Source organism: Mandrillus leucophaeus, unplaced genomic scaffold, assembly GCF_000951045.1.
Source record: "Mandrillus leucophaeus isolate KB7577 unplaced genomic scaffold, Mleu.le_1.0 Scaffold21, whole genome shotgun sequence".
Classification (NCBI taxonomy): Eukaryota; Metazoa; Chordata; class Mammalia; order Primates; family Cercopithecidae; genus Mandrillus; species Mandrillus leucophaeus.
Genome location: NW_012102143.1, coordinates 3,749,853 through 3,759,360, shown reverse-complemented (window position 1 = coordinate 3,759,360; position 9,508 = coordinate 3,749,853). Strand labels below are relative to the sequence as shown.

Genomic DNA, 9,508 nt, shown 5'->3' with positions numbered 1-9,508 from the left:
AAAAAAAAAAAAAAAAAAAAGAAGCCCGCAGACGCCAGGCTTGTCCTGGGTCCCACAGCTGGAAGTGACAGGCGTGGGGGCAAACGCAAACTTCTTGGCACTCGGCCAGCGTCCTTCCGGATGCCGTGAGCCCCACAGGGCATTGGGAATTGAACCAAATGTAATACTGGCCTGGATTATGCTTCATATCAACTCTTTATATATTTCAGAAGAAGGTCTGTTTCAATTTGAATTTGGATATATTCAAAAGAAATTGTTTTAAACAATGAAATGTTGCTAGATTTGTTTCAGCAGATAAAAGCATACAGGTGTGTATTCACGTGTCGGGAAGGTGTGTACTAAGTTGGTAGGCTGTCAGATCCTAATTTTCTTGCTGTGGTGGGAGCCTCGTCTGCGGTCCTGGGAAGGTGCGCTGGACCACCACAGGGTTTGATACGAAGTCACTCAATGTCCCCACTCAGGTCTTTCGTGGCTACTCAGCACACATCAAGCCCATCTGGCTGTGTGCACAGCTGCCTGGCTCCAAAGCAGCCTCATTTTCTAGGTAACAGAACACGTCAAAGTCACCTGCTTCTGACTCGAGTCATTCCTGGCACGAGTGATCAGAACTGCTCTCTCCCCAGGGGAACTGAGCACAGGTCCCCAACGTCCTGGGAAACACAGGTGTTCTCTGGCCCCTGGGAAGGAGGGCGCCTGGACTCCATCCAGGGGCAGCCAGGGTCCCATTTTCCACGGATCCTGGATGAATGGAGAGGTCGGCACTTCCAACGCCAAGAATGAAGGCATCTTTTCCTCACTCACTTTGGCTCCACTTACACAACTTTTACTGAGTCCAGCCCTGGTTTAGTTTGTTACAAACCACCCGTACCATCGACAAGGCATAATTGATGCATATTTTCAAAGGGCAAATTTTGGGTGCCCACCAATTGTTAGCAATAGAAAAATCTCACAGCAGGAGGCTGTAGCTCTGTGAGCCTGATCCCTGCAGCTTCCTCTTTGTATGGGCACACAGGTACACCAGGAAGCACTCAGTGGACTGATGCACTATCCTGATTTCAGTTGGAATTTTGTTAAAGTGAGTACACTGTGAGTTCAGTCAGGGTTACTGAACTTTATAAAGGGACAGATAGTAATTTTGGCTTTGTGGGACACACGAAGCCTGAAAGCCACAGACAAAGCATATGGGAATGGGCGTGGCTGAGTTCCAACAAAATGCCATTGACAGGAAGAGCAGACCTGGGGGCTAGAGTTCGGCAACTTGTTTCAAGAGACATTCTTGGCCAGGCAGGGTGGTGGCTCACCCCTATAATACCAGCATTTTGGGAGGCTGAGGGGGGAGGATTGCTTGAGTTCAATGAGTTCCACATCAGCCTGGGCAACACAGTGAAACCTTGTCTCTACTACAGACAAAAAAAAAAAAAATTAGCTGGGTGTGGTGGCACGTGCCTGTGGTCCCAGCTACTTGGGAGGCGGAGGTGGGAGGACGGCTGGAGCCCAGGAGTTTGAGGCTGCAGTGAGCTGTGATCACACCACTGCACTCGCATCTAGGGGACAGAGCAAGACTTTGTCTCAAAAAAGGGGCGGCGGGGGGGAATATTCTTATAAAGTACAAAGAAATACAATTCAGGCTTTTTTGCTGCATGTTTATTCTATCCTGCTTCCTTCCCAACATGTCCCAAAACTGGAAAGGAAGCCTTCTGCACACAGCACCTGGACAATGGGCCCAGCCTCCTTCCCTTTCCCACGTTAACAGCCACAGGCCCTGGCTCTGGGGCTGCCTGGGAGGAACCCCCCAGGACCCCATCCGATGCACACTGTCCATCAACTCTTCCTCTTCTGGAGGTTAAAGTGCGTCTTCTCCCAATTCACAGAGAGTCCCTCCACACCATTCTTTCCCACCCCAATGCGCCCCACGCACTTGCTAGCTTCCTTATTTCTGTTAGTTTTCAGGTCTCTTTGGGTTTATTCGAGCCCCCACTCCACTCCTAAAACAACCACCCTCCCTTGCTTTGCATCCCACAGCAACTCCTCTTTCTTTCTCTTAGAAACTTCTCCGCAGAGCCCGACACGCCTATTTCCCTACCTCCCACAACTTGAGCAAAAAGTCCCTGCTACAGCCATCACCGATGGCTCCAGGTCACCACACCCTATGGCTTCGTTCTTACGGTGGATCCAGGACCAGTTGTGACAGCTCACTCTGGCCCCTTAGGAAGTTCTCCCTGGGCCTGAGACCACCGTGGGCTGCTTCTGCCCCCATGGCTGATGGCCACTGCCCATGGCCATCTCCAGCCAACTCCCCTTCCTTCCCCACCATAACAGAGACCACGTGCCGAGTGCTGACAGTATGCCGAGAATTGGGAATAGTCTCTTGCACCAAAAGGGCACTGCTGAATGCAAAGTTTTCTGATTCTCAAAAAGCTGGGTTCCCTTTCAAAGGCCTCCACCACTGCCAGATGCTGCTTCTCCTCTTTGCCTGACAGGAATCCACCAACCACACAGTGTTTCTGGCCAGTCTACAGAGGATGCACTGTGAGGGTTTCATGTCCCCTGCTTCCCCTCTGATGTCTCAGGGGGCTGAAAGAAAACCCTACCCTCGAATCATGCCATTGCCACCATTTTTTTGAACATGGGACCACGAAAGAGCATAAGGCTTAAATGTGAATGTGCACGCTTCTCCTTTCATAAATATTTATGACTCCCCCTACAGCTTATTGAATACGTATATTTGGCCACCAATATCCATAAATTCTTGTTGCCTTTGCTCCTCCCTTGAAGTGTCTGTTTTTGGCTTCTGGCAGGAGGCTCTTCTTCCCAACCTGTCAGAATAGCCACCTGCAGGCTGCAACCCTTTATGAGGAATGAGGCTCTCCTTTCCAAATGCACAAACCTTGTCATTCTTCAGCTGACACCATCACAGACAGAGGCTCCAGTGGGAGAGAGGTGGCCAGGACAGAGGGGTACTCTGAGCGCAGCCACATTATGTTGCTGGGAAGGGGCAGGCAGAGGCACTGGGATGCCTCACGCACGGGCTCTATCAAAAACAGGCGCAAAAATAATGGAAAGAGGAAATGGAACCACAGAACAGACGCATGGTACGGCCACGTGAGAATGCCTCCAGCTTGAATTCTTAGCCCAGCCCAAGGCGTGCATTCATTCATTCATCACTCATTCATTCATTCATCACTCATTCATTCATGCATCATTCATTCATCACTCATCCATTCATTCATCACTTATCCATCGAGTGCCTCAGTGATTCTTACGTGCCGGGGCCCTCCCTCTCATGCGACCTATGTTCAGTTAGAGTAATAATGAGAAACAAGTGCACAAGAACATAAACTTGTTTCTTTTCTTTTCTTCCTTTATTTTCAAGACAGGGTTTCACTCTGTTGTCTAGTGCTGCGATTACAGCTCACTGCAGCCTTGAACTCCTGGGCTCAAGCGATCCTCCCACCTCAGCCTCCTGAGTAGCTGGGACTATAGGTGTGCACCACTACATCCAGTTGATTTAAAAAAAAAAAAAAATGGAGAGATGAAGCCTCACTATGTTCCTCAGGCTGGTCTTGAATTCCTGGGCTCAAGCGATTCTCCTGCCTCAGCCTCCCAAAGTGTGGTATTATAGGTGTGAACCTCCATGCCTGGCCAAAACAAATTGCTTCTGATTCAAGAAACACCACAGAGACAGAGGATGATGGGGTGCACGGGGCTGCAGGGAAGGACGTCCTGGAGAGATGGTATTTGAGCCGGCAGCTGAGGGAGATGAGGAGGTCTGGGAAAGGGAGCTTCAGGAAGAGGAACAGCATAGCATCTGCAGGGGCTGGAAGCCGGGCGAGCTGGGTGTGTTCAGGGCAGGGATGCACGGAGCACGGTGGCCTCCAGGGGTGGGATGGGTAGGGCAAGATCTTACAGGACTTTGTGGGGCAGGCGCAGGAGCTGACCCCGTTCTAATGGCAGTGGAGAGAGGAACAACCCAGGTCTCATTTGATTCCTTTTTCCTTCCCATCTCCCTGCATACTGACCGTCTCAAACTCTCACACTTTCCCCATCATTTAAACACGGTTTCCAACCCAAGGCATCAGAACAAGGACACAGAAAGCCATGATAAAAATAAGAGGCAGGGGGTGGCCGGGCTGTGACTCTCTGGGAGGGGCAGGTAAAGCAGTGGCAGAGGCCGCAGAAATCGTGACAGCCCTGTGATGACAAGCAGAATAGAACAGCCAGTTTTCAGGGTCTCCTAATAAACGCCCTGGGAGAAATCCATCTGCGGTTTCTAGAAGTTTGGTCAAAATGATGACTGATACAGGTGTGGGGGGGGGGGGGGGGGGGGGGGTGGAGACACTGCAAAACCAGTTTTACTTTATCACCACAAAATCTAACCTTGCCTCAGGGAGCCGACCTGGCCAAGGGCAAGTTTCACTTCCTCCTCTCTGGGTAGAGGAAGGACTCGGGCATGGAGGACACACCCGTCCCTGGAGCGGACGGGGAGGCCCACCGATAAATCCCCTCCCAGAGACGCCAAGCAATTCGATTGAAAGAGTTTGATCATTTACGTCTTTTGGAAAAAGACAACAAAGCAGGAAATGAGTGTAAAAGCCACCTCCTTGGAGGTTACTTTCCACAGCTGGTGTAGTACTCCCGGTTGTGTCATTTTTCCACCTCTGGTGCAACGTCGAGGTGAGTGTCCTGGGCTCACCAACGCTGTCAGGTTCCACGACGGAATGCACGGCCATGGCTGTGGTCTCGGGGCCGCCCGCACAAAGCCTCTCACAGGATGGAAGCGCTTTGTGTGCCACTGTGCTGGGTGCACCCGTGAGGAGACCAGGCCACAGCCAGGCACCAGGTTCTGGAAAGTTATTTTACTGGAGAGCCGGGAGGTGTGCTCTGAATCACACACGGGTGATGGGTGATGGCTGATAGGAGGGATACAGGCCATCCCCTCCCTGCAGGTGACCCCATGTGGGCCCCAGAGGCTCCCCTGCTGCGTTTGTTCGCCTCCTCCCCACCCAAGTGCAGTGCCTTCCTGGTTGCCAAGGTGGCCCCTCTGACAGCCGCTTCCAGTTCTATCTCCCTCCCCTAGCCAATCTCGTGGCTCCATGCTTCTGGTACTGCACACAACTGCACGACACCCAGAGAGGGTCTCTCGCCCCACTCCTGCCCCACTCCTGCTGGGCTGCGTCCCTTCTGTCTCCTGGCTCAACACGGGCAGCTGAGCCAGGTATGTGCCATGTGCGCCCCTTGCCTGCACACCTGTGTCTACAGGACACTCTGGGCTCTCCCAGACACACAGGGCTCAATCCAGGGGAGCCGGGGAGGTGGCAGAAAGTCCAGGGCACCAAGAACCACACCTCTCAGAAGCCAGGACGCAAGAAAGGCTGCGGGTTCAGAGGAACGAGGAAAGGCGGCACATGGCAAGGTCATAGGGTTTTCCCACAGGAATGAACACCAGTGATGCGCCCCTCTCCGGAGGATGGGGGTGGACTCTGTTCTATCACAGGGGGAAGTCCACAGGGACTCTCCACCACAAACGCCCCTGATGCCAGAACACAGGTGTCGCTAAGCCTAGCCCAGGTAACCGCCAGGACCCGGCTCTGCTGACGGCAGGGCTGCCTGCGGGGAGCGGCGCTGACAAAGCATTGAGCAAATGCTCCCCAGTTGGCTTGTGGGCTGGGGCGTAACCCACAGTCTGATGCTTACTTCCCCCTTTTATTTCTTTGGATTCCAGCTCACAGTTGTGCCGGCAAAACAAATGCTGTCCTCGCCCCACAACTCAAACCAACACAGAGGGGGAAGTGGAAACAACACAGAGATGTTGGAAGCTTCAAGGAAGCAAAGGCAAGAAAAACTCACATTACAATGAACTCAGGCTTTGGGGCAGTGCTTCTTGAGACTCTGGAGTCACAGACCCTGTTGGGAATCTAACGAACCACAGATCTGCTCCCAAGAGATCTAAACTGAAGTGGCGAGAGCACAGGCCTCCTTCTGCCCCCACCCCCAGCGGGTCCACTCGGGGACCCTCGAGGAGCTCACAGACTCCGTGGGAAAAGTGACTGGAATGCTCTCTTTGCAGGGTTCTCGGGTGGTCTGGGGCCTCCCAGGATCCCTGGTACACCCGTATTGCCAGATGCACACTTCAAGCCCCACATGTATATCCCAGGCAGCGGGACATCAGCCACAGACACTGTTGTGGTGACTTACACCACGACCGACGCCCAGGCATATTGGGAAGGTAAAAGGCTATGCTGAGCCGCACCTATCTCAGGCAGCGGGACATCAGCCACAGACACTGTCCTGGTGACTTACGACACCGCAGCCCACGCCCAGGCATATTGGGAAGGCGAAAGGCTATGCTGAGCCAGCCGCACCTATCCCAGGCAGCGGGACATCAGCCACAGACACTGTTGTGGTGACTTACGACACCACAGCCCACGCCCATGTGCACCGGGAAGGCGGAAGGGCTTTGCTGAGCCGCACCCCTAACCTCCCAGGCACCTGCTGAGCACTCACCATCACAAGCTCCTTCTGGAAGGACTTCCGGTCTTTGCTCTCCGTGTTGTTACAGTCCTCCTTCAGCTTTTCCAGGACGGACGCCACCCGTTCGGGCTCACTATCCAGCTCTGCCCGGCAGAAAAAGGTGAGCGGCAGGTTCACGTAGCCCAGGGCGTCGGCGAAGGAGCGCCAGCTGCTGATGTTCTCCATGAGCAGGGTCCTCACGGAGGCATAGATGTAGGTGAGGAACTTGCAGGGCCGCAGGATCTGCTCCAGCAGCACCGAGGTGCTCAGCTCGGGGCCCGAGCACAGGCTGGGCCGGGCCCTGCCGACCACCAGCACGTTCTTGGCGTGCACGAGGCCCACCCTGCCCTGGTAGTAGCCGATGTACCACTCCTTGGTCCACAGCTGGCCCCGGAGCCTGACCCGCTCCTCGCTGAGCAGGGCGATCCCGTCGCCCTTCTTGTACTCCAGCAGGTAGTGGTTCTTGTTCTGCCGCACCACCGTCTTGAGCAACTTACCAAACTTGAGGCTGGACACCGGGCGGTCCTGGAAAGTCGGGTACTTTGTAGTGGTGGCAAACGGGGACAGGATGATTTTCCCGACTTCGTTCTTCTTGAGAAACCTCCTTTGCCCGGAAGGCTTGATGGCACTTTTAGGGGGTGGCTGAGGAGTCTGGACGCAAAACTGGGTGAGGATGGCCTCCTGGTCGTCCTTCACCTGAACCCGCAGCGTGAAGTCAGAGAGCTCGTTGGGGTTCTGGGAGGTGATGGGGAAGATCAGGCGGCTCACCTTGCCCAGCTTCAGCTGGAATCCTCGCACCACTTTGGCCTGCTCGCTGGCTTTGACCTCGTAATTCGTCATATTGGAAAACATACAGACCTTGAGATCCTGGGGCCTGGATAACACGAACTGGTGCTTGCCCCATAGCTGCAGGGCCACCGGGGCAGGGTTGGGTGCCTGGCGTGTGACCTCGCTGACCAGGAGTGTCTTTGGGGCACAGTCATGCCCAAAAATGGTCACTACCGTCTTGAAGGATGGGTGGATGTGTTTGGGGCCGTAGAGACCCACCGTGACTTTTTTATGGATGAAATCCCACACGGTGGAAGGGTAGAGGATGCTTGGGCCGTGGGCAACGATAGCCACGTACATACAGGGCTCCAGGTTGTGCAGCTGTGCCTGGACCGTGTCCCCACAGCTGCAGTTAAGCGGGACGGAGACATACGGCCCTTCCTTTGAGTCGCTCCTCAGGCACTGGAGGCCCACTGTGCTTTTGCTAAAAAGGTCATTTTTTATCTCTGCTGACACTTTCATCTCCAAGATGATAGAGGTTTTCACTTCCAGGTTGCTCAGCTTGACCTCCAGCACGGGGCTGATGCTGCAGGACCTGTCACTGTTGAGCTCCAGCGGGGGGTCCAGCAGGGCTTTCATGGAGATCTGCTGGGTCTCCCCAGGGGCGACGTGGCCCTCGGGCACGTGGATACTGATGCTGGTGTCGGGAAGCTGCACAGCACCCCCGGAGCTATCCAGCTTGCACACGATGTTTGTCTCCACGGCTTGGGTCTGGCCCCAACCAGGGCTTTGGCCAAGCAAGTCCAGGTCATGGCAAGACCGGGCCAGCTTCCGGTGGTTTAGCCAGGCAGTTCGGAAATCCTCCCGGCTCTGAAATTGCTCGGGGGCAGGTGATTTCAAGCCGGTGAAGAAACTCGACGATGTGGGAGCGTCGGACTTGGCTTGGAGGACGGAGAGTTCCGAGAGACTGTAGGAGCGCTTGCTCCTGAAGAAGGGGTTGTCCCGCCTGACCGGCGGCTCTGCGTGGAGCCCGTTTGTGACTGGAAGCTCGTCGAAGATGTTGCCAGTGCTATTCGTGGTGGCTGAGCTGGATTCAGTGAAGGAGGATGTGCCTGTGTCAAAAAGGAGCAAATCCACAGTACTTTTCGGATTCAGCTCATCCAGGCTGGGCGTGACGGGAACATTCCCATTCAGAAATGGGTTGGTCTGGACCCCGTTCCAGAAAGGGTTATTACTGTACGTTTTGCCTGGTACTTTTTTGTCATCCGTCCATCCCCCGAGCAGATCCAGCTCCTTGGCTACCTCGTCTGGGCTGTCTGGAAGATTGTCAATCATACCGCTGTCACTCAGTGTTGAGTTCCGGTAGTTCAAGGGCTGCACGTAGGAGGAGGGGATGTAGCCCATTTCGGTGGTGTTGTGTGCGTACCACCACTCACCGCCAGATGTGTCCAAGACGTAGAGATGGTCGCCCTTGGAGAACTTCAGTGTGGTGAAGTTGGTGGGGCAATAGTCCTTGATCGCAATCACTTCCTTCGCATTTCCAAAAGGTGTGGGGTTGTCTACTAGCAAGGCACTGGGAGAAGGCACTGTGCAAAACACAAAGAAAACAGACAGTGAGGGCAAGGCCGGTGGTGCATCCAGAGTGCTTCCCAAAGGAGGGAGGAAGGTGGTAAACCAGACAGGTGGACAATAACCCAGGCAAGTCACCAACAGAAACAAACCAAAATGAAATTCGGTACGTCATTTACCTGGCCAATGAATTGGTTACTGAGAGCACCGTTGCTACTTGGTTACTTTCGAAATCGACAGCCTATACCCGGCAGAAAGACCACAGAGGGTCCTCTCCATCACTCACAGAAAAGCAAATCAGTGCAATGGAATATTTAACATGCCCGACGCCCTAAACATCTCATTTTGGGCAACTTTAACTTCTTAAAAGAACTGCTACTAGATACAAAGAGAAACTGAATGTGATTTACTTAGAAAACATGGTGACATGATGAGTTACGTGACCACTGCATGTGACCAGGGACTGGAAATTTTGAACAGTCTCCCAAAATTCCCACAATGACATGTCTGAGCCAATTCCAAGCCCTGCCTCTGGATGGAAAGATTCCCTCAATCTGCTTCTTAAATTTCCAAGCTCAACCTGTTCCTCATCCAACTGTTTCCTCAGATAAAGTATGAATTCTGAAGTCAGTTCCTTCCAACCTCTTTTATTCTTATTTTA

General features: G+C 53.5%; 1 protein-coding gene across 1 annotated transcript in view; it reads right to left on the bottom strand.

Annotated features, from left to right (window-relative positions):
• Positions 1-9,508, bottom strand: part of SH3BP4 (SH3-domain binding protein 4) — a 75,884-nt gene that overhangs the window by 6,614 nt on the left and 59,762 nt on the right. Inside the window, exon 4 of the mRNA XM_011980280.1 lies at positions 6,505-8,864. Within this exon, the coding sequence (XP_011835670.1) occupies positions 6,505-8,864 (2,360 nt within the window). The remainder of the gene's footprint in view (positions 1-6,504; positions 8,865-9,508) is intronic.